The 26147-nt window shown below is 38.2% G+C and overlaps 1 protein-coding gene across 3 annotated transcripts in view; it reads right to left on the reverse strand.

The window, feature by feature from the left end:
- AQR (aquarius intron-binding spliceosomal factor) overlaps window positions 1-26147 on the reverse strand; it is a 96750-nt gene that overhangs the window by 56964 nt on the left and 13639 nt on the right. For 2 of the 3 annotated variants that reach the window (XM_036296574.1, XM_036296568.1), the window contains 10 exons: window positions 23742-23862; window positions 19636-19776; window positions 17876-17944; window positions 16469-16569; window positions 13948-14024; window positions 9312-9376; window positions 8098-8214; window positions 5410-5523; window positions 3312-3415; window positions 1484-1586 (listed from right to left, as the gene is read on the reverse strand). In XM_036296574.1, coding sequence (XP_036152467.1) covers window positions 1484-1586; window positions 3312-3415; window positions 5410-5523; window positions 8098-8214; window positions 9312-9376; window positions 13948-14024; window positions 16469-16569; window positions 17876-17944; window positions 19636-19776; window positions 23742-23862 — 1012 coding nt within the window. The remainder of the gene's footprint in view (window positions 1-1483; window positions 1587-3311; window positions 3416-5409; window positions 5524-8097; window positions 8215-9311; window positions 9377-13947; window positions 14025-16468; window positions 16570-17875; window positions 17945-19635; window positions 19777-23741; window positions 23863-26147) is intronic. The other variant, XM_036296579.1, reaches the window with a different exon arrangement.

A 26147-nucleotide genomic window follows, 5' to 3' on the forward strand; every position in this document is an offset into this window, starting at 1 on the left:
GACTTACAGGAGAAGATTTTAAATTGTCAGGAAACACAACAAGGAATTTCCAGAAAGCACTTGTAGTCAGAGAAAATGAAAAGCGATTTATAAAAAAGAAAGCAAAGATGGTGACCCAGGACACACATTTCATACAAGTAATATATCAATAAAAAGTATTTTTGATGGGTATAAAAAAAAATATAATGAAATTTTAAATTTTAAAAAAGAGTATTTCCCATACATGAATTTAAGTTAAAACCCTTCCCAAGGATTTCTCTCCAAATGGCACTTACACACCTGTCACCAGGCTTAAAAACACCTGCTACAAAGTTTACTGTTACTACCCCAAAAACTAGCATATATCATCTTTCTGTCTCCAGTAAGGGACTATATTTTGTACCCTACATTAAAAGTATTAGCTTGGAATATAAGTCACAAAACCATGTGCCCATTATGGTTCCATGTGTGTAAAAAATGTATATATACATCACAGTGCATGTATGTATAAGTATAAAAATAAAATCTAAAACAAATGAAAAAAAACCCACAACCTCAACCTTTTGGCAGTTAGGAAACAAAAAAATTAAGACAAGCTATTATTTTTTTTCCCTGTGAGACTGGCAAAAATTGGGATGACTTGTAATACTCAATACTGATAAGAGCCTAAAGAGACATACTTTAATACACTGTTGGTGGGAACATATAACTTTTGGAGGATAATATGGCTGCATCTTTTATCTTTTAAATAAGCAGCACGATTCAGTTAAATAACTTCACTTCTTGGTACCTCTCCTAAATGTCCATATATGGGCACAAAGAGGCATGTATCAGGATTGCATCATTATTTGTGACAGTAAACACTGCAAACAACTTAAATTTTCATAGTGGGAGTATGGTACATACTCATCCATTTTATTAAATATTTTACTGAAATTAAAAATAAGGTCTGTCCCTTCCCCTCAATTTTTCTATGAACCTAAAACTGCATGAACAAATAAAAGTTTATTAAAAAAAGAATTAGTTTAAGAGTTAAAGCCGTCACTTCCCAAAATGATTAAGAAATCCTTAGAATTCTTAAACCACTAAGTTAGTGATAACTTTATTTCTAAACATTCCTGAATTTTCTAGTGATAAAGGTAGGGCTTCATATTCAAGGTCCTACATATGGTATATTAAATAAGAGTGTGTAACTGTGACCCCTTACAGGCAGGAATGGTGTCAGCGACCTATGGATCCCCAGTGCATGACTCCCGTGCCTGATATAGGAGTTGCTCATACATGTTTGCATGGAACAAATGCATTCCATAAAGCAGTTTTAAGAGGTAAAAAACTTGAAAAAATGCAAGAGATGAGAAAAGAAATCAGATAAAACCAAATGATAACATAATTATGTATGTAATCTTTAGTCCGGAAAAAATATGTACCAATCTACATTTTTAAGTCATTCAAACAGGTAGGGAGAACCACGTGCAAAGTTTGAAGAATATTAACATATATTTACCAGCAATTCTAGAAGAAATTCTTTATCAAAAGTTGTGTCTTCAGTTTTAGGAAGAGTTGGTAACAAGCAGAGGTATGATGCCACCTGGTGGAGTGTATTTGAACTGCAGAATAGAGAAGATTCAAATCAGAATATTTTAACTTACTTCACTTCTGAAATATGTAATTTTATAGATCGTTTAAAAAGTTTTACCTAGAAAATATAGTCCTGTGACATGAGTAGCAAATATAAAATATCAGCAATGAAAGCCCCTAATACAGAGTTCTCAAAGTGTTTTCTGAAAACCTGTTGTGGTCCCTGAGAAGGTCCTTTCAGGAAGTCTGCAATGACTACACTTTTTTATATGCATACTCAAACAATATTTTTTCACCGTCTTTACATATACAATGACAGTGCAAAGCAATGGCGGTCAAAGCTGCTGGCACAGATCAAGGCAGTGGCACCAACTGGTACTATAAGTAGTTATAGCATTCTGCATGCATACGCAGTTTTAACAAAACCACAAAACCCCAGTTATAAGAATGTCCCCAATGAAGCAGTTATAAACCTGGACCCCTGAGTATCCGTTTTTTAAAAAATTCTATGATAGAATGGGAGGTCCACATTTTGTATACGATGCTTATTTGAAAGAACTGACAAATGATGGCTATTCAGACTTGAATAATGGCAAAAATAAAAAATGTGAACCATCCAGACAACCTTCCGGACAACCTGGATGAAGCCAGGGCTGCGAGGGCCGAGCCATTGGGCCTCTAGTATATACATACATACATACACACACCTTTGTCCTTAATCAACTTCTTCAACTCTACCAGAAACATGGCAGCAGCTTCTTCATCGGCAAATGCAGCCTCTCCAGGAATTTTTATATCAGTCCAAGCCTATTCTTGAATCTGTCTGGCCATCCCTTCCTTGCAGTAAATGCCCTGGTGCCACTCATTTCAGGGGATCCCTGGCTGACGTCTTCATATAGGCTCAATGCTTTCTGGCACAGCAATTGGAAAACGTTTTGTTTGTGTCCCCTACCCACAACCTTAAGGCTTTTTCCATCTTAACTAAGCATTTATCATGCACTGTGGCCATAATTTTTAGTCTGTAGTGAGACAGCAAAACTAGCATGAATTTCTTTTTCCTTCTTTAGTTTCAAGATTCACAATTTCAAGGTTCAAAGACCTTAGCAACCTTAACATACACTTTCTTTCTTATTAAACCAAGGAAGTAATTTATAGCTTCTCTTTGGCATATTCAAATTGTTGGCATCACTACTCTTGCATTTTGGGATTTTGGGGCATAAATTAAAATAATGAAATACAAGCACTTCAACACTAAAAAAGTTAATCTGGCTATCAAGATGGCAACTAAGTGACTAGTAGGTATACAGCAAAGATCACTGGACAAAGGGATGATTCACGTTCCAGGCAGGACAAAGCAGGGCAGTATGCAATTTAAAACTGATGATTTATTTCTGAAATTTTCCATTGAGTGTTTCTGTTTTTATCCATAAAAAGCGAAACAGTGGATAAGAGGGGACTAGTGTATGATGAACATTTTTGGTTTCTGTTGTATGTTGTTTATGACTGATGGGATACCAGGTTTATGTTATATTCTAAGAAAAAATTAAAATCTAGGAAACTGTATGTTATGAAAAACATAAATTTTACAAAGAACAGAAAAGGATGGATAATTATATATAGGTCACTCAAAGATACCACATGCTAGAGAAGCACTAGCTAGTTCTGGTTGTCAATAAATAGGGCAGCAAGTAACATTACCTAAAGCACTATAAAAGAAAACATGAAAATTCTGTTTTCCTTTCATGTTACCTTACCTAAGAGGTCCAAATAACTTGACCAAGGATCCCCGAGTATCTACTTCCGCCACATTGGAGAGGGCAAAATCATAGAGTTCAGGGAAATGTGCAAAAGCAGCTCTCTAGAAAAGAAAAGCAAACAAAAAAATATCAATAATTAATGTCCACATATTAATACAATCTACAATTTATATATTCTATAGTAAAAACATTTAAAAATATATTTATGCACTTCTCTTTCAAAGCTTCTCATATGTGACCTCTGCCTTATTTAGCTAGAAGCAGTCAATAAACTGGGGGAAAACTAGAAAAGTTCTAGCAGAAATGCAAAAACAAAGAGTCAATGTTCAGTTTTTTATTTCTAAACTTGTCCTCTGAATATATACGGAAGCCAGCTTCATTGACATGAGGGAAGAAAAACAAAACACTATTATCGAGAAATGGCTCTAACAAAACTAAAAGGAAGTTTTAATTTTTAAGGAAAACCCCCACTGAAGAGATAGCTTGAGGCCAAAAGTATAGTGAGCTTGTACCCTGCTTTACATTAGAACCCTGGAAACAGAGGGCCTACCACCCCAACCAACATGGGGTAAGCTCGAAGAAAACAGAAATAGTGGCATTATGCTGATTTGATAGGAGAAAGAAATAACATCCCGTCTTCCTTAATGCCCATGTGGTACATAGAAGACCCAGAATTTTTCACGTACCCCCTAGAGGATCATGCAGAAGGTTGCTAAAGTTATGGATGAGCTTGCCATGAGATTAATACAGGCAATGGCAAATGACCCTGCCATCCAAACCTGAAGAGTGAGCTAAGCTGGGAAATGAATGGGAGTCACCTCTCAGGAGAGTTCTAGCACCATCAAGAACAAAGCTGGGCCTCGTCAGCAGGGAGACAGCCAAGCTCTCTGAGAGCAATCATCATGCCCCGCCTGTGCCAGGAACACAGACCACAAGCCATACCAGCCAGGGTCACTTCAAGGGCAGAGGCACAAGGACAAAAACAATAACACTCCGAGGAAAGCAAGTCTGAATGGAGACAGTGTGCCCATCACTCCTCTTCCAAACAATGAGGCTATCCTAGTGTCTCCATGCACCCCAGTGCGGACTGGGAAAGAAGAGGGAGAGCAGAGACACTGTGAGAGACAGTGGAATTGATTATGAAAGACAGTTGAACTTAAGTTTGAGTCTTTATCCCAAAAATGACTTTTTAGAACAGAAAGAACTGAATTACTTTAAACTGACAAACAAAAGTTTCTTTCTGCCCTAACTGGTTTGGCTCAGTGGACAGAGCGTCAGCCTGTGGACTGAAGGGTCCCAGGTTCGATTCCGGTCAAGGGCATGTACCTTGGTTGCGGGCACATCCCCAGTAGAGGGTGTGCAGGAGGCAGCTGATCGATGTTTCTCTCTCATTGATGTTTCTAACTCTCTCTCTCCCTTCCTCTCTGTAAAAAATCAGAATATATTTAAAAAAAAATTTTTCTGCCACCAGAGAAAATGGAGCTCAAGAGCAAGAGAGCATTAGTAGGACACAAAGGTATTTTTTTTTTTTTACATCTGAGCTATACTGCTAAATTTCATTACCTGTGTTTATCTTTAAAATGTACAAAATGTTGCCTTGGCCAGTGTTGCTCAGTTGGTTAGAGCGTCATCCTGTACACCAAAAGGTGGTGGGATTCATTCCCTGTCAGGGCACATACCCAGGTTGAGGGTTCAATTCCTGGTAGGGGCAACTGTGGGAGGCAACCAATGAATCTCTCTCTCTCTCTCCAATCAGTAAAAACATGTCCTTGTGTAAGGCTTAAAAATTAAAAATAAAAAAAAATTCAAGTTAAAAAAAAATGTACAAAATGTTCATACTACTTTGTCATATGTTGAAATATCTCTTTCATAAAATACAACTGATATTTAAATGCATTAAATTGGCCCAGTAACTATTATTTCTGAGTATCAGGATGAGGCCTATGAAAGCAAGACATTTTTTTTCATGAACTCAAAGTTTAAAATGAAAACAGTATTAAATTAATACCTATTCTATTTGTACTATGAAAATCACAAATTACTCATGGCCTGACGTTATGGAGCAGAAGCAAAGGCTATCATGCATTTGAATTACCTGTAGAGAAGTGATTCTATCATAGTGAATGGTAGTCATCTCGTTCTCTGTCAGAGCATTTCCAGTCTGGTCATTAATCTCGAAACCAGTATAGAATTTAAGCATGTCCAAAAGCTGAAAGGATATATTTAAATTAACAAACTGTGTGAACATAAGAGCAAGAAAGCATCAACAGACACTGTTTATTAAAACTAATAAGTCCATTTACCTTCTCAGAGGTGCTGAAAAATTTTATAATGTAAACAGTACAACAAACATTTCAGAACATACCCAAGCGTGTTTTATTTATGTGAGAATAGGTACGTATGTGAATAAATTAAGTCTATTTCATATACACGGTTTACTTATACAGAGAAGAACTTAGGCTCCAACCCCAATAATAAGAGACACTGATGATCTAATCCAGTGGTCGGCAAACTCATTAGTCAACGGAGCCAAATATCAACAGTACAACGACTGAAATTTCTTTTAAGAGCCAAATTTTTTAAACTTAAACTATATAGGTAGGTACATTGTTATTAACTTAATTAGGATACTCCTAAGGCTTAGGAAGAGCCACACTCAAGGGGCCAAAGAGCCGCATGTGGCTCGCGAGCCGCAGTTTGCCAACCATGGATCTAATCAAAGCCAATCATTTCAATAGGGGGAAATCAATCTACATGACTGCCAATTTATAGAACTACACCACTAGAGGAAACTCCTGAGGTCTTCTACTTTGGCCACTGAGAATTTTCTGAATGAGGGTTTTGGAATTCATGATAGGAGAATCTCCTCCATGAGGGAAAACAGCAAGGTGGGGAAGGCTAACTGATCTACTCCTCTCCTCAGACTCCATGGCCATCAGGCTGTGCTTTGGCTCAGTTCCTGCTGCTAAGCGAGGCCTGCTTCCCCTGCAGCAGCAGCATCAGCACAGTTCATTAGGCTGCCTTTGCCCCAAATCTTTATTATTCTTAATTCTAACCTATGGCATAGCGGATAGTAGGATTTTAATATATGAATTAAATCACTGGGATTTAATAAGAGAATGAGAAAGAAAAAGGAATGCCCACAGACATAATATAAAAGAAGTCTTATAATATGTAAACACATAAAAATTGTATCTCTAACTATGACCTCATCAAAAGACAAGTGTCAGAAGTTTGTTAGAAGACTTTTCTTCTGGATGACATTACAGGAAACGCAAAATGCTAACACTTTCATCTTCTTATCCAAGTTAACAAACAAAGCGTATACACATCCATGCTCTCAACTGCCTGGCAGCATCATCTCATGGAAGGAGGGCCATAGTGTTAGGGCATAGTTTACTTGAAATGAATGCTCATCATCTGTTATATTCCACAGTGGTTATGTGGGACCACATCACACATAATTTAGTAAAATAATAATAAAATCACATGTGATTAGCAAAAAGTTATGTCAGTACTAGAGGCCACCTATACAGGAATGCATTCATTTTGTACATTAGGACTTGATTTTACTTAAGAAATGACTAATAAGAAATCTTCATTATTCAATTCAATGTAAAGCAAAATTGGTTTTTTTTTTTTTTTATTGCTTAAAGTATTACAAAGGGTATTACATATGTGTCCATTTTATCCCCCCGCCCTAGACAGTCCCCTAGCCTCCCCTATCCCCCAATGTCTTATGTCCACTGGTTATGCTTCTATGCATGCATACAAGTCCTTTAGTTGATCTCTTACCCCCCTACCTCCTGCCCCGCAACCCTCCCCGGCCTTCCTGCTGCAGTTTGACAATCTGTTTGAGGCAGCTCTGCCTCTGTATCTATTATTGTTCAAAAGTTTATAATGGTCTCTATTATCCATGAATGAGTGAGATCATGTGGTATTTTTCCTTCATTGACTGGCTTATTTCACTTAGCATAATGCTCTCCAGTTCCATCCATGACGTTGCAAATGGTAAGAGTTCCTTCCTTTTTAGAGCAGCATAGTATTCCATCGTGTAGATGTACCACAGTTTTCTAATCCATTCATCTACTGATGGGCACTTAGGCTGTTTCCAGATCTTAGCTATGGTGAATTGTGCTGCTATGAACATGGGGGTGCATATATCCTTTCTGATTGGTGTTTCTGGTTTCTTGGGATATATTCTTAGAAGTGGGATCACAGGGTCAAATGGGAGTTCCATTTGTAGTTTTTTGAGGAAACTCCATACTGTCTTCCATAGTGGCTGCACCAGTCTGCATTCCCACCAGCAGTGCACAAGTGTTCCTTTTTCTCCACATCCTCTCCAGCACTTGTCGTTTGTTGATTTGTTGATGATAGCCAGTCTGACAGGTGTGAGATGGTACCTCATTGTTGTTTTGATTTGCATCTCTCGGATGATTAGTGACTTTGAGCATGTTTTCATATGTCTCTTGGCTTTCTGAATGTCCTCTTTTGAAAGGTGTCTATTTAGGTCCTTTGCCCATTTTTTGATTGGATTGTTTATCTTCCTTTTGTTAAGTTGTATGAGTTCCCTATAAATTTTGGAGATTAGGCCCTTATCGGATATGACATTGGCAAATATGTTTTCCCACACAGTGGGTTTTCTCGTTGTTTTGTTGATGGTTTCTTTTGCTGTGCAGACAAAATTGCTTTGTGTGATGCTCTGGTACTCCCAGTTTCATGGCAGAAAAAGGTCAATTCAGAAATAAGAAGAGTAAGTATGTTCAGATACATCAATGCTCACCTGGGAAAAAAGATGGCCATCCTCTTCCCTATGAACAAGGTTGGAAAGGTAGCAGTGAACCAAAAGGTGGGAGTCGTCCAGGATGGTATTAAACCAGCGCCTTGTGGGGAGTAGGGCCTAGAAAAAATAAACACCACGGCAGTAAGTCTGCAGGTTTTCTGTAGCTGAAGGTGAAATTATTGATATTTAACTTGGAAGTGTTAATCACATCCAAAGTCCCCTCCAGTCACCCAAAGACACCATGCACAACGCAAGGTCCATGTTGTAAATAAACTCAGTGTTAGTATTTCTCAAAAAATACAGATTTTTGAGTTTGTTTGTTTTTCATATAAAATCCTATATGAAATCCCAATATGTACTGTGTATAGGTTTAAAAATGAAGCTGCTTTGAGAAAACAGGGAGTGAGGAACCCTGAGTGGAGACTTCTTTTATGGCTCGCACGCCCCACACCCCCTCTGACAGTCAGCAAGGCAATGCTGCGGAACTGCCAGTGTGAAAACCACTAATCTAATCAAACACCCCCATTTTATGGTGAAGTTATTGAGGTCCCCAGAGATTATAAACTAGTTAAAGGCAGAGCTAGAAAGTGAATGAAGATCTCATGAATGACTGTTAGTTTAATACTCTGATCCTCATGCCAAGAAACCACCCCACCTTTCCAGATAAGGAGCAGACAGAAAGGATTTTCTTTCAATCCGCTTCACTAAAGATGGAAAGGAAATAAATTCAATCTGAAGGACACCAACTCTGTATCTGAGTTTTTCATCAAAATCCTTAACCTAATAGTATGAAATTTTCTTTTCTAAGAATCTTAATGAGAAAAATTGACAATAGCAGCTGTATCATTCTTCATCAACAATATTAGGCAAATTTTTAAAAGTGAGATTATTAAAGAGATGGCCACAAACCCATGATTTCAGCCACTATTGCGAACTCTGTGAAGAGGTATTAAAATGTGACAGAAAATAAACTGCCATTGCTGAGCTCATAGTTAACAACTATATTGAATAATGTTTTTTCTACAAGCAGCAGCCATCTGAAAACTTCAAGGGTCAACTACTTTGACTTTCTTCTCTGAGACACTCTGAAATAGGCACATTAAACTAAGGCCAGTTTGAGGTGATAAAAAATATTTCACATATAGTGTCATATGCATAATCTTAGCCGCCTTAATGATTGTTACACGATAGAAAAGTCACTGCACACTTCTTACCTCTAGATCAATCATAAGTTCAATGAATCTTTCACAGTAATGAACTTTGTCCATAGTGACAGGTTCTAGATATAATGAAGAAAGCATGTTAGAATTTTCTTGCTTAGGTTATTCTGTGTTACTAAATCCTAAAATTGGCAGCGATTTAAACAAGGCCACTTGTCTCTTATTCATCAGGATTGGACTATGATCAGAGTAAGGACCTCACATAGATTTCAAAAGAAGGCTGGCCCCACCCTTATGTTTAGCTCTACAAATATAAGAAAACGAAAAACCTAGCTTGGATCAGAAACACATTATAAAAATAAGATTTGCAAAAAAATTTTAAAGTGTTAATTTTTAAAAATTTGTGAATGATTAGATTTTGAAAAAACCTGATATATAAAAACTAGAAAGGCAGTTTTATATAAGTCTCGCCCCACTTTCCTTGTTGTCTTCACATGCTAATTTTCTAGAACTCCTTTCATGTGCATAAACACATGCATATATGTGCACATGTATGCATACAAATATACTATAGAATACATAGAAAATGGGTGGGAAAGATACACACCAAACCAATTAAAGGGATAATTTTTAGGACTTTTTTCCACTGTACATGTATTTCTTTTGACATTAACATGTCAATGACACAGAGCAATAAAATGTTTTTAAATCACTTATTTTATACTATCCATGAGCATAATGCACTACTGTAAAAAACACATTTTTGTTGTAAATAATTAGTCTTGTGACATGCATATTTTCAGAGTACAAGGTTTTTCCGAATGCCAGAAAATGGTCTACCATTTTACTAGCTAAAACCATCCTGGCAAGATTGTTTCAATTAAAAGGGAGATAATTTCAGGGTCTCTATTGCTGCTCAGTCTAAGGACTCCCAGCAGTAACTAACACAGCACTAGACCTGTAGAAGGTACCCTACAAATGCTTATACTAATCCATTTATTAAATTTAATAGAGGCCCGGTGCACGAAATTCATGTAATGGGGGGAAGGGGGCGCGTCCCTCAGCCCGGCCTGCGCCCTCTCGCAGTCTGGGAGCCCTCAGGGGATGTCTGACTGACGGCTTGCTCCCTGCAGGGAGTGGGCCTAAGCCAGGCAGTCAGACATCCTTAGTGCTGCCGCAAAGGCGGGGGAGGCTCCTGCCACTGCGCTTGCCAGAGGTGAGCCCGGCTTCTTACTGAGCAGCACTCCCCCTGTGGAAGCACAATGACCACCAGGGGGCAGCTCCTGCATTGAGCATCTGCCCCCCGATGGTCAGTGCACGTCATAGCAACTGGTCGTTCCGCCATTTGGTCAATTTGCATATTAACCATTTATTATTAAACTAGAGGCCTGGTGTGTGAATTTGTTGCACCAGTGGGGTCTATCAGCCTTGACAGCAGGATCAGGCCAAAACCAGCTCTCCAGACATCTGCCAAGGGGTCCCAGCTTGCAAGAGGGTGCAGGCCAGGCCGAGGAACCCCACCAGTGCACAATCAGGGCCAGGGAAGGACGCGGGAGGTTGGCCAGCCAGGGAGGACAGCGGGAGGGCTCCAGGGCGTGTCTGCCTGTCTCGCTCAGTCCCGAACCGCTGGACCCCAGCAGCAAGCTCACCTACTGGTTGGAACGTCTTCCCCTTGGTGGTTAGTGCACGTCATAATGACTGGTCAACTGTCTGCCCCCTGGTGGTCAGTGCACATCATAGCAAGCGGTTGAGCGGCCTTAGCAAATCATTAGCATATTATACTTTGATTGAACGTCTGACCAGATGACAGGACACTTAGCATATTAGGCTTTTATTATATAGGATTTATGTGTAGTATACAGGAAAATAGAAGGCATTATATGACAAAAGAAATGTGAATACGTTTGTGACTAATATATGGAAATGTTAACTGGAACTTTTCCATGTCCATAATCCAGACCCTAAAATTACATAACCATAGAATTTTATAGCTGGACAAGACCTTACAGAGCATCTATGTCAGCTCTCCACTTTCTAGGTGAGAAACAGAGGACAAGAGAAACTGACTTGATAAAATGTAGAACAAAGTAATGGCTGCTTAGAAGTGGAATCCAGGTTTTCTGTAACATAGTCTAGGTCATACAGCTGTGCAAACTAAAGAATTTAAAGGAGAAACTTAAATTAAATCCATTCAAACCAGTTCTCTGCTGCTATCTTTTGTTCTTGTTACTGACATAGGAAAATATTTTTGCCTAATATTGAAAATGTGAGCAAACTCTGTACTCTGTATTTTTATTTATTCCTTGAGAAAATTACTGGCAATGGCTTATTTAAAGTTTGAATGGGATGATGCCTGGCACTCAGCTTCTGAGCCCTGGCGGGTAAAGCTGCGTATTTTTAAATTAGTTGGCCCTATTGGGCATATTGTTTAGAGCTGACACCTTGTTATTTCAATTTCAGGCATCAATATATCCTGTCACTTGCTTCTTACATGCATTATGGTTTTTTCTTTCCTTCTGACAGCAGTTCTGGCATCTTAGCTCATCTTACACAGAGTTCCTTTGCAACAACTGATAAGGACATGTTGTTTTTAATGACCCTGTAAAATGAAACTACAATTCTTATTCTTTTTAAAAGTAGTTTCTGTTTCCTAACTATATAATCCATCTTTAAACCATCTCTGATCCAACTCACACTGTTTTCAACATCCTGTTTGTTCCTTTGCAGCAAGTTAGTAAATTGTGACTGAAGCTCAAGATCAACCTAAGAAATTTTGTTCTCTGGCAATACTGGTATATAGCAATGTCAACAGTGAGTGGTTTAACGGTTAAACTTACTGCAGGCCCTATGTTGTTGGTACCTGATTATTAAACCTTTCTAAATGACCACAGATAAACATTCCATAGCTAGAAACAAAAATTTTTATGAGCTAATTATTACAGATATTAGTAACTCTAAGCACTCATTATCTACTAATTGCTGCAAGGAAACCAAATCTAAGTCATTTTGTAATTGTAAGCAGCTTAACTGAAAGATTTGAATTTACTAATATTAAGTGACTCAAATTATAAGCATGACAATTTCTTCTTTAATACTGATACTGATAGTAATATCAACTGTTTACAGCATTAGTACTATTCCTCGCTGAATTATAGGTATGATTTTCAGTTGTAAAATATTATTTGGAGGGTCAGAATTTATAAGTAATTCTGTTGTATTTTCAGTTTAAACAAAGCTACAATCTCCAATGCAAAAATAGCACTATGATATATCTATAGAGCTGTTCTTATATTGCATTCCAGTTAGGAAATAGAATATTATTAACCAATGACATATCATGCATAGCATATATCCACCTTTATTAAGTAAAGAATATTCTATTTGCATTCACTAAACGTTTATAAAGATCTTATAAACCCAGCAAAATGTAACTGGCCTGCTTGGCATGTAAGCATCTCTCTCTCTCTCTCTCTCTCTCTCTCTCTCTCTCTCTCTCTCTCTCTCAAAATGTAACTGGCCTGCAAGCATATCTCTCTCTCTCTCTCTCTCTCTCTCTCTCTCTCTCTCTCTCTCTCACTGGCCTGCAAGCATATCTCTCTCTCTCTCTCTCTCTCTCTCTCTCTCTCTCTCTCTCTCACACACACACACACACACACACACACACACATCTATATACAATATAATCATGATATATTGTAAACATTTTTTAAAATCCTTATCCAAGGATATGCTTATTGATTTTTTTGAGAGGGAGGGAGAGAGAGACAGAAACATCGATGTGAGAAACATCCATCAGCTGCTTCTTGTATGCACCCTGGCCGGGGATCAAACCTGCAACCTAGGCATGTGCTGTGACCAGGAATTGAACCTGCAACCTTTTGGCATATGGGATGACGCTCTAATCAGCTGAGCCACCCGGCCAGGACAATGATCATTATATATTTTAAAGTGTATACTCCACATAGTATATACTTACATGTTTCATCAATAAGAGGGGACCACAATGGAGGGAAATCCTTCCTATTTTGTCTTGTACCTCATACCTCAAAGAAAATCCTCTTTCTCCCCAAACAGTGTTTGATGTCACTTAAAAACACTATTCAGCACCATACTGTAAATACCATGTGGATAGGGTCTGTGACTAACTTGTTTACCACTTTGTCCTAGCTCCTTGTTCAGGACCAGGGTCTTGTAAGCAAGCTAAAAAAAATTTGCTAAATAAATGAACATTTCAATAACCATGCTGATGCCTTTAATATACGTGATTTTTTCATAGCAATCACAACACTGACTGGTAATATACTTGAAAAGGGGAGGACATACACTTCATCATTTTCATTTAAAATCATTCTACCCTACCCAGTTTGGCTTAATAGAGTGTCGGCCTGCAGACTGAAGGGTCCTGGGTTCAATTCCAGTCAAGGGCATGTACCTCAGTTGCAAGCTTGATCCCCAGTCCTCATGGGGTCAGAGCTCATGGGGAGGCAACCAACTGATGCTCTCTCTCTTTCTCTCTTCCTATCCCTTCCACTCTCATTAGAAAAATCAATGGAAAAATATCCTCGGGTGAGGATTAACAAAAGAATAAAATAAAATCACTCTAAGAGCAGTTTTTAGAGTAAAGATTAGTAAATCCTATATGGGCATCTAAATAACTTCACCAATAAGCCAAGTAAAAGAAGACAGTTACCGGAAAGTGGGACTGACTTCAGCACGGAGATAAACTTCTGGATGAGCTGTGAAAGAAATCTTCTTTCTTGATAGGCTCTAAAATCACATTCAGAACGACCAATCATTTTGAAAAGCAATTATTTCAAAAGTAAGTGATACTGAACAAGTCTTTCTTATGCTGTTCAAATGTTCCATCTCTCTCTGAAATTAGGACCATAAACTGAACACAAAGCTTCCTCTCTGTATGTAAAGACAGCAATACATGAAGAGCCTCATCCCTGGCCTAATAAGCAACGAAAAAAGCACCTTTTTCTTCTTCAGGTAAAAGCTTTCACTTGTGACTCAAAGGTCAGAACAAGAAAGGACTTTCCAAAATTTAATTTATAGTCTGTCCTTAACATAAAAAATCTATTTAAGGTATGTAGTTAAAATAAGATGAGCAATGTTATTCTTTAATATGCTTTACTATTAAATATAGTAGAGTATTACAATGTCTAAAAATTAAATGTAAGTTTAAAAACAATTTCTACTCCTTACTAATTTAAATAGCTAGTAGAATTAGAGGGTTCCACGCCCAAATGGCTGAAAGAATTCAGAGGAACAGGGCAGAAAGGTAAGTTTGGGAGGAAAAAGCAATTAGTTTTGTTTGCTTAAGCCAAATTGGAGTTCATGGTAATGCATCCAAACAGAAGTATACAGCAAACAGTTATACAAAGATAGGAAAATGTGGAAGTCAGGGCCAGAGAGATTTAAGGGTAAATCATATTGAGGTAATAGAAACAGAGGGTTTTTTTAAAAAAAAGTACTCAAATGATACAAAGACATCATGTAATTAGTCCAAAAGGAATGAAAAAAAGCAATTAAAGGTGGAGAAAGAAAAAGGATTACTGCTAGGACAATCATGTAGTAAACAAGGCAAGAGCACAATTAGACCAGTTAGCCTCAAAAAGATAGAGAAATAAACTCTTCAGAGTATGCGGAGATCCTTTCTCTGTGTCCTACTAACAGAACTCTTGTCGATGAATACTTGTTACCAGACTTTTATCCAATGGATAATAATTACTATTAAAATAACCCACAACCCTCACCTGCTTCTTTAATTCTTATACTTGATTTGTTTTTCTCCTTAGCATGTATCACCATCTAATATACTATATATAGTAATTCATCTGTTTATGGCTGTCTTCCCCAACTAGACTGTAAGCTCCACAAGGGCAGGAATTACTTTCCATTATGTTCTCTGCTTATCTCCTATGCCAGTGATGGTGAACCTATGACACGCATGTCAGAGGTGACACGCGAACTCATTTTTTTGGTTGATTTTTCTTTGTTAAATGGCATTTAAATATATAAAATAAATATCAAAAATATAAGTCTTTGTTTTACTATGGTTGCAAATATCAAAAAATTTCTATATGTGACACGGCACCAGAGTTAAGTTAGGGTTTTTCAAAATGCTGACACGCTGAGCTCAAAAGGTTCGCCATCACTGTCCTATGCCAATGCTAAGAGTGAGGGAGTAAGAAAAAGAAAGAAAACTTGGATTGACGGCCTGAAGACTGTGGAGAAAACTGCAAACCATCCAGGACAGACAGACTATGGATAAGAGGCAGGGAGAAGACCACTGGTGTACAGTAAACCCTCATTTTTGCAGACCTCAATTTAACGGACTTTGGATTTAACAGACAACATTTCCAGTCAGTATGTCATATGTGAAATTTAACACCCTGTTAATTTGAAATTGCTTTTAACCAAGATTTGCTTATAATTAAATTAACAGGTTATATTTTTTTTTGTTATTTATTCAGTTCTTTTCAACAAATTCTACTGAATAGGCCATATGTTGGAAAAAAGACTGTAGTAATTTTGCCAACATAAATAAATATTATATATTTACAACTATAGTCTACATATTTAAATCCAAGAGTCACCACTTGTAAACGATGTTCAGCAAATGATTAGAATGTGATCACACTGCATTGTGCTTGGTGATTGGTTCTGTTGTTAAGTGCATGACTTTCTGCAGCAGTTGTAATGCGTGCCAGCACGTGTTCCTACTTGCACAAAGCCACGCCCCAGCCGTGTGCATTTGTTTCTCGCAGCGACGGGTGAGTGCACACATTTACCAGACCTATTCAGTATAAATTTAAAATTGCAGTAATACATATAGAAAAATTTTCTGTGAAATTAAGCTTTCCATACATAATGAATTTTAATTATACAAATGTGTCTAAATAAGTAAAAACAGGTAAACTAATTTGTCAATTTTTTCACATATGCATTCGGAAAACCTAATTTATTATATAATGGACTTTCAGCTTTAACAGACACCCCTTCGCCCAAATTAGTCCGTTATATCAAGGTTTTACTGTGCTTATCCCTCAGGCAGAGAGAAGGGAAAGAAGGAAAATGTGGTAAAAACACTTCTTAATCATTTATCTGGTTCACTAATATGTAAGGAAATAGCAAACCAGTCAACATCATCTAAGACCCACAACCCAGCATAATAAACCAACAAGAATGAAGCTTTGGAAACATACTGTTCTCTTGCTTCTGGATTCATCTTTTCATCGTTCTTTTTAATCAAGTTCCAGAATTTTCTTAGCTTAGGTGTCTTTTTTAATTCTAATTCCAAGCGTGCCTGAAAGAATTATGAGATATTAAATCACCAGTAACCTCAAAATTTTCAAGAATAAAGATTAGATCAACTATTAGTTTTCTAATGTATGTATATAACAGAGAGCAATGGGATAAAACCTGAAAGCAATATGACAAAACCTGAAAACTAAGAAACGAATAAGTATATTTTTAAAAACTGTTCATTTCTAACACTTGTTAATAGAAAAAACTAAGACAAAAGAAAATGCCTTTCTAGTCAAGATTTTAAGCTCAATAATCATTTAAATTCCCTTATTTCTAAAATTAATTTCAGTTCGAAAAATAGGAGCATTAACATTTACAAGCAAGATGATTAAAAAAGTTTGAAAAATGAGTCTGCAGCAATAAACATAAAACAGATATTATAAATAAACAGATATTATAAGTAAAAAGGTAATATCCACATCACCATATTTTTTCTTATGGCACTTAGCAGTTTTTCACTTACTATTAATTATTTATATGTGTCTGTTTTCATCCCCATTAACTGGTACCTAGAACGAGCTTGCATATCCGAGTGTTTGCAAAAACACCATGCAGGAAATGGAATCCTGAATAAAGTATTACACTGAAATTTGAGTTTTAACTTTACTCCCTAAGGTCTGTTAATTTGACTTTGATATCAGTATATATTTCTAATAAGGATCTGATTTAAAAAAAAAAAAAGTCATTGATATTAAACATGATCTAGAACTTCTCCTATAGCTGTATGTATATATTCCAATTAAGGAAAATAAAAATTCAATTCGATATTGAGTCTCATCCAAAGACATACATTAAGATAACCATAGCCTGGCTGGTGTGGCTCAGTAGTTGAGCCAGGAGGTCACGGTTTGATTCCCGGTAAGGGCACATGCCCAGGTTTTGGGTTCGATCCCATGTGGGACGTGCAGGAGGCAGCCGATTGATGTCTCTCACAACACTGATGTTTCTATCTCTCTCTCCCTCTCCCTTACTCTCTGAAGTCGATAAAAATACTAAAAAAGAAAAAGAATAACTGTATTTTGCTAAATTAAGGCCCTTCTATATGAGCTCAATAGATACTATCTTATATCACCTTATAGTACTAAAATTAGGTAAAATATACATTGGTTTATACATAAGAACTTTAAAACTGAAAAACTAAACCTATGATAAAAATTAATGAATGGTAAATTAGATACATTTTTTTAAAGCAGGAAAAGGGATTTTTAGCTACCATTTTATACTCATATTAAAGCTACATAGTCTAAAACCACATGCTGTACTTATAACATATATACAACTAAATTTCGAATTTAGATACTTACAGGCTGTAAGCCCATCCACATTGGGAGGGAGATAAGCTGCTGTACTTGACTTCGTATCAAGTCTACTTCCTGTTTAAAGCATAAATTAAACAAGTTTATAAACGCATGAGCATTTTAACCTAAGTCTTCATATATGCAACATACCACCTTTTTAAATTCTGGGGGGGGGGATGCGACCAATATTTTTAAATTAATGACACTGTAATATTAAGAAGTTCAATATTTTGTTTTAAAAGGTACAGTTAATCCTCATTATTTGCACAATCTGTATTTGTGAATTCATCTACTTGCAAAAATGTATTTGTAACCCCAAATGCAACATCCTGACACTTTCAGTCATTCACAAACAACACAGAGCAGTGAAGATGTGAGTTATCCAACATGCATATTTCTAGCTCTGCCTTCTTGTTTCAGCTCTTCTATAAACAAGTGTCCCTTTTCCTGGTCTATTTAGTGCTACTTCTTCACATTTTTGCGCCTTTTTAGCGTGGTTTTGCTATTTAAAGTGGCCCTCAACCACATGGTTGAAGTGTTGTCTATTGTTCCTAGGCTCAAGAAGGCTGTGACATGCCTTACAGAGAAAGTGAGTTATATCAGATTTGTTCAGATGTAAGTCATGAGCCATTTGCAATGAATTCAACGTTAATGAGTCGACAATATATATTACATAAGGTGTGTTTAAACAGAAACAAAACATATAAAACAAGGTTATGTAGTGACTGGTTGATGAAAATGTGACCAGAGAGGCTTGCTGAACCTAAACCTATATTTCCCCTGAGGAGCAATGGCTCAGGTTTAGCTAATTCGCTGTTCACAGAAACTCTAAAGAGCATAACTACCTCAGATCATGAGAACTGACCATACATTCAAAAAATATAGAACATTTCAATAAGCTGGCTTTAATTAGACCTAGAACCAAACTAATACTAATTAAATCTCATTTCTGTCCTGTTTTTGATAAGGAATCACATCTATTTATATTTGCTTTGTTCGGTTTAATAAATGTTAAAGATGTGAAAATGACATTAAAAGGGGGCATTATAAATCTATTTTTTATGCCTTTACAAGATCCATGTGAGATAGTACATGGTAACAGGTAATAACCATCCCTCTACCAACATTCAGTCTCCAGGACAGGAAACAACCCCATGCATTCTCCTGCAGGGGTCTAAGTGCACATCAATTCAGAAGCACTTATCTTTAAATAAATAGGCATATACATTCAGATAACCACAGGAGGGAAGCACAAATAAAATATTTATTATTGTAAATATTTAATTTTTTACAAGATAATCTTATGAAGGGTTAGAAATGTACCATATACAACCCAAGAGATTTTCAAAGATCATCCACAAGTGCCCCTACTCAGTCAACTCAAAATGAGCCTCCTGCTGACCTGCCAGCCTGCGGTGAAGTATGACTGAGAGTAACGAAGGTGCTTCTGTCTGTAGCTATAGCACAGATCTCATCACTCAAAAGTCCTATTAACCAGACTCTCTGCTGCTCTACCTTGGAGAATTTCAGTTCTCATTATCATTTTTCTTAGAGTCTAATAGAAAAAAGAGAGAGCAAGTCCAAATCTATGAAAAAGGAAACATCTTATAAAATGGTTTAAGAAGTGGCTGAAATAATTAAGCTGTTAGCATTATCCTCATTGCCCGGTGCTGTGAATGAAGAGTTGCTACAGAGGTAAGATCATCTACAGTCAACTTAAAAGAACAAAAAAACTTGAAAGTTCCCCGAAAGTAAAGTCAAATTACCAAACTATTGAAGCAGTGATCAAGAAAAAGCAGTAAGACTGTCTGTTCATGGAGTGAAAATTCACCATCAGTTTCAGCCAATGCTGCTTTCAAGATGCACTTGAAGAAGAATGGGAAGTGGTCTGGCTTCTTCTTGAAAGTCTGAGAAGAGAAAAATAAAAATTCATTTTGAAATAGCTTGCTCAGCTCTTTTTCTTCCTTAAACAAGCAGTGGTAGACTTTTTAGAAGTCTACTTAAAAAAACAAATAATTACCAAAAGATTATTTGCTTACTTATAATTAACTAGAGGCCCGGTGCACAAAAATTTGTGCACTCGGGGGGGGGGGGGGGATCCCTCAGCCCGGCCTGTGCCCTCTCGCAGTCTGGGACACCTCGGGAGATAACGACCTGCTGGCTTAGGCCTGCTCCCGGGTGGCAGAGGGCAGGCCCAATCCCTAGGTGCAGCCCCTGGTCAGGCTCAGAGCAGGGCTGATTGGGGAGTTGGGGCGCCGCCCCTGTCATGCACAGAGCAGGGCGGATCGGGAGGTTGCGATGCCACCCTCAGTCATGCTCAGGGTAGGGCTGATTGGGGGGTTGGGGCACCACCCCCTGTCACACTCAAGGCAGGGTGGATGGGGAGGTTGCGGCACCACCCCGTCACGCACAGAGCAGGGCCAATTGGGGGTGGGGCACTGCCCCCTGTCACTCACAGAACAGAGTCCATCAGGGGGGTTGGGCTCCGTACCCTGTCACGCAGAGCTAAAGCTGGCCCAGAATAAAAAATGGCCTCTCACAATCTGAGTTGGGGAGCTCCCCCGTCACGCACAGAGCAGGGCCGATCAGGGGGTTGGGGAGCTCCACCCTGTCACTCACGGAGTAGGGCCGATAGGGGAGTTGGGGCACTGCCCCCTGTCACACTCAGGGCAGGGCCGATGGGGAGGTTATGGCTCTACCCCGTCACACACAGAGCAGGTCCTGTGGGGGAGGGGGGGTGCCACACCCTGTCACACACAGAGCAGGGCCGATCAGGGGGTTGGGGCACCGCAGCCTGTCACACACAGAGCCGCAGGGCAATCAGGGGGTTGGGGAGCTCCCCCCTATCAGGCACAGAGCAGGGCTGATCAGGGGGTTGGGGCGCCTTCTCCTGTCACGAACAGAGCAGGGCGGATAGGGAGGTTGTGGCCCCGCCCCCTGTCACACACAGAGCTGCAGGGCGATCAGGGGGTTTGGGTGCTGCCCCCTGTCACGCTGATCCCGGTGCTGGGAGGCATATTACACTTTTACTATATAGAGGCCTGGTGCACGGGTGGGGTCCGGCTGGTTTGCCCTGAAGGGTGTCCTGGATCAGGGTGGGGGTCCCCACTGGGGTGCCTGGCCAGCCTGGATGAGGGGATGATGGCTGTTTGCAGCTGGTCACACACCCTTCAGGCTGGGGGTCCCCACTGGGGTGCCTGGCCAGTCTGGGTGAGGGGCTGAGGGCTGTTTTCAGGCTGGCGGGTGACTGAAGCTCCCAACTGCTCCTTTTTTCTTTTTTTTATTCTGGGCCAGCTTTAGCTCTGAGGCTCCAGCTCTTAGGCCTCCGCTGCTGAAAGCAGGTTTCTGGCCTTTGTTTACCTTCTGTATTTGAAACAATGTTGCGATCCTGCTGGCTGAAGCCTGGCGACTAAAGCAGGTTTCTGGGGTTTTGTTTAGATTCTATATTTGTAACATAGTTGCTTAGAGTTGCAGCTCAGAGGCCGGCAGCGGCAGGCGGGGAACGTTGGAGTCCTCCGTCACTGAAGCAAGCAAGCCTCATGTTAGTTTCAAGCTGCCTGGCTTCCGGCCGCCATCTTGGCTGGCAGTTAATTTGCATATCACCCTGATTAGCCAATGGGAAGGGTAGCGGTCATACACTAATTACCATGTTTCTCTTTTATTAGATAGGACTAGAGGCCCAGTGCATGGATTCGTGCACTCTCACAATCTGGGACCGCTTGGAGAATGTCGGACTGCCAGTTTTGAGAGATGTAGTAGTGCACGAAGCTGCAGTTGGCCAGAGAGGAACCCAAGCCCGACAGGGTGCTGTGCCACTCCGGCTCATCCCAGCCCCCTGCGCCTGCTGCCGCTGAACCCGGGGTCTGGCACCCATTGGTCAGCTGAGCAGTACTCCTGCTGTGGGAGCACACTGATCACCAGGGGGCAGCTCCTGCGTTGAGCGTCTGCCCCCTGGTGGTCAGTGCACATCATAGCGACCAGTCAAACGGTCAACCATGCTTAGGGTTTTATATATATAGGTGGTAGGTAGCAAGTCAAATAGTATAGGTTTCTGGACTATTGAGAGTTGCAGAAATCTTTGGCTAATACAATAATGGCTTTAATTTCTTTATCTTTTCTTTGGTGGATTATGCCTGTAACTACTTAGGCTTTATTGTTTCAGTAGGATCTGAAGTGGTTTAAATCTTCTGATTTAAAGAAAAGAAACAGCATCTTCAGCAAAAATTATAGTGCTCCCACTTTAATTAATCTCAAGGACACCCTCTCCTTTTTTATATTCCCTCTTTACTCTTAACATGTAAATAATGTTTTTTTAAAACGTATGAATAATGTAAAAATATTCAATTCTCTCTTTGATCTACCTCTCTATTCAGTTTCTGCCACATTTCTCTCCTTTCATAGACAAGTGCTCCAAATGTACGGTCCACACTAGTTGTTTTCATTCACTTCTCTAAAACAACTTCCACCCACAGCAGCCCCCTGAAACTGCTACACTGTCAAGTCCAAAGGACTCTTACCCACCCTCAACTCATGTTCAATGTGCTGCAGGCTCCTCTTCCCTTTTTCCCTTATGCGGCAGTGGTTACCTAGAGTTCTAGCCTCATACTTCTTCTACCACCCCTCCCCACAAATGCCACACTACCAAATGCTAATGATTCCAAATACACATCTTCTGTCCAGATTTCTCACTTTAGTTCTAATCTTACATTCCTCTGTAGTGATATCTTAATTCCAAAGGCAATTTAAACTTGATAAATCCAAAACTCAATTCAACAATTTTGTGCCCTCCGAAGTATTCCTCAATCCTCTTTTACCTATTTTGTAAATGGTATTATCTTTTCTATTCAGTTGACCAAGCCTGGAAGGTTATTGAAAATATTACCCTCCTCTAATGCTACAGTGATTATCAAGTCCAATGTATTCTACTTTCTAAATCTCTGTGTAACCTCTTAATCTGCATTGCCATTTCTCTATTTCAAACCACCAAGTGGTCTTTATAATATGCAAACTGATCCGGTCATTCTCTCACTCAAAAGATTTCCTCTTCTTTCCTAAGGTAGTCTGAAGCAACTTCAAGAAATCCCTAAGATCTCTCAATAAGACACAAGGCCCATATTTTGCTTTGGGCTCTAATCTGCCATAGATGGTAGTCACTTCTTGAATATTTGACAAAAGAAACCATGCTTTTATTTTAAAGAGTCTAAAACCTTTTCACTTTGGAGATGAACCCTCAAAAGAGATGACAAGTATCCATTCCTTTTTTTCATTTAAAAAAGAATGACTGAAAGGGAAGAAAGTCATTTTAGGGTGGCCAAAAGAAACCTAGATTTTGAACCTCTACTGACCAAGCCTCTATTTATATTAAGCACAAAGAGAAAATGTCAGTCTATTAGAAGATTCAAAACAATAAAATGAATCCCAAATCAGAGACAAAGAGAAAACTGAAATTACAATATAAACATCTGTCTTGACTTTGGAAACACTATTTTATACACGTGAAACTACAGTTGTGAAACAAGGCACTGCAAAATATTAGCTCACTGAGCATTATCTATCTGCACTAATTAATATAAACTCCACTTTATCTGATGTAAAAGTCTTTATAATCCATGTCATTCTTTTTTTTAAGCACAAAGCAGAAAAATAATTCCACATTCATAATTTTTTAATTAATAGTAAATTAGTTTGAAGGAAGTATTGAAACCAAATGAAATCTAGCATTATTTTTTAATATATCTATTCTTTCTCTCAACATTTAGTTTATTACTGGGTAAAATTCTGTTCTGAAAATATTATTTAGTACTGGTAAAAAGTTCTGCTACTTTGCAATGGCTTTAAGTGAACACAGTATGAAGTAACTTAAATCTGTTACCTCCCATGCAGGGACATTTTCTCTGAACTTCTCATTCACCATACAACAGATGGACATTAAATAGGCCTTGCTGGACACTTCCGGAGAATAATTCATCCAAAGGTAATTTTCAAGGTACTGGCTGTGAAGAGTGAAAAGGCATAGGATATTTCCTTAGTTACTGACATTTGTAATATGTCATTCACCTAAAAAGCATATTATTTACAACTTTCTGAGAATATTCTGAATTTCTATTTGTAATCTGAGAAACATTCACCAATTTACTTGTAATCTAGGTCACTGCTACTTACTACAAACTTATGTATAGCAAATGCAGCTTTGGAGAGTAAGAGTCTTATATTTCAAATAGGAAGACATCAAAGATTACTGACATGTAATTATCACCACGAGAACATTAGGTCTGCCTTTACCTAAGTCTCTTTGTAGAGTAATAAATAAAAATATCTGACAAATGTCAGTTTTAAAACAAAATGATATGATGGGCAGTTTCAGAGAGAAGTGTAATTGAGAATTAACATTGACTCCTATCAGAACCAAGTGACTTCCTAAGAAAGATACTTAACAATCAAGAGTCTTTGTAATATTTAATTTACGAGGTATTCAACATAAGTCAGTTTTCAAGATAATGGCATTTTCCCCTCAAGATGCCAAAATTCTTATTTTAAGACCGTGGTGAAGTATTCTTAATCACATTACATGTTTCTGATTTCCAAAACATAACTTAGTCATTTCTTATTCAGGGTAGTTATAAGCATCAATTACTGTACTGGGCTGTACTCTAAAGCAGCAGTCGCCAACCTTTCGGACCTCACGGACCACCGGTTGGCGACCGCTGCTCTAAAGCACTAATTTTTAAAAAGCAGGATTTGTTGTTCCTACTTTAAATTATTCCACATGCGTAACGTTTTAATCACTTACACCTGCATGTGCACGTGTGCACGTGTGCACACACACAGACAATTAAGTGTTTTAGATTCTGCTATGCACTATAATTTTTCTATTACTTCTATGCTTCAAAGATCTGCTCATATTAGTATTTCCAAGAATCTATCTTTAGCAATCCTTCTTGCTTAATTTGTGAGAACCTAGAAAGCTGGATAAGGAATATTTTACTCAAAATAATGGTCAAGACTTCAAGTTAGAAACTAAAGTGCTCTTTCATAAATAAAATGCATGAAGAATCATTTCATTCCTTTCTTACAAATTTAAATTCTTTATTTCTGAATTATGTCCATTAGAATTTCTGTTAGCAATAGTCTGTTAATGTGTCTGAAATGTCTTTACTTCATGACAGTTTATCTGGTTATAGAATTCTTTCTAGATTGATAGGTTTTTTCCTGTTTACTAATCTTACTCTATTATCTTCTCTATCATTACAATTGAGAATTTTATATTCAATCTATTTTCCTTCTTCCTCTTTGAGTAATCTTTTTATTGAGAAGATTTTAAGATCTTCACTCTTTCTTTGCTGCTCTGCAGTTACTCTGTTCATAATTTGCATTGTCACATAGAAATTATATAAAAGTCCCTGAAAAGTAACCAGTTTTTCAGTTATTAAAAATCGTTCACTGTCATTGGTGCCTGTGATTTGTTCTGTTGCTTTCTCCTTCGGTTCCTGCAATGCTTTGGTATCTGATATTTGTCAGGACCATAGAATTCTGGTTTTATCCTAATTGTATACCAGCATCTTCTTGATTTTTTTCCTGTCTTCTTGAAAGATGATATGATGGAAAGGGCATTATTAACCTAAGGGCCAGATGGGTACAATTCCTAGCCTCACTATTTTCCTCTATAAAATAAGGAAGATCTTATTGGGTTTATTTAGTAATCTCAGTATGATTGCTAGTCTTAACATTAAGTCTAAAATATTATAAAATTGTGGAGGGAATGTCAGATATCTCTCTTTATTATTTTTTTAATAGAAGTATTTCATTTTATATGAATAACTATGCTGTAGTTACAGGGTATCTCTCCAAAGGCAGGTCCAATTAAGCATTGAATACTTAAATGAGATCAAGTATTCAATAACAACACATTTCTTAGGCTATAGTAGGTAGTCAACTTACTAGTTAATTCATAACTATAAACTTTAATTTCTCTCTGTAAAACTGGTAAGAACACCTACTTCCTGCCATTTGTTTGTGAGGGTTAAATCAGCGTTGTAGAAGTAATAACAGTTGTTAAAAGAGAGACTCTGACCTCCGATGCAGACTAAACCTCAGGGTAGCGTAGAGAATAGGAAAATGAGTTCTGGCAACCCAACTCTGCCAATTACTTGGCTGCATTATCTTCCACAAATCACTTCATCTCTCTGATCTCAGGCTCTTCCTCCACTAAGTGTGCAGTATAATACTGAACCTGCAGGGTCGCTATGAGAGCTCTGTATGTAAAATATTTAACACTGTG

The sequence above is a fragment of the Myotis myotis genome, unplaced genomic scaffold (genome assembly GCF_014108235.1).
Source record: "Myotis myotis isolate mMyoMyo1 unplaced genomic scaffold, mMyoMyo1.p scaffold_m19_p_1, whole genome shotgun sequence".
NCBI lineage: Eukaryota > Metazoa > Chordata > Mammalia > Chiroptera > Vespertilionidae > Myotis > Myotis myotis.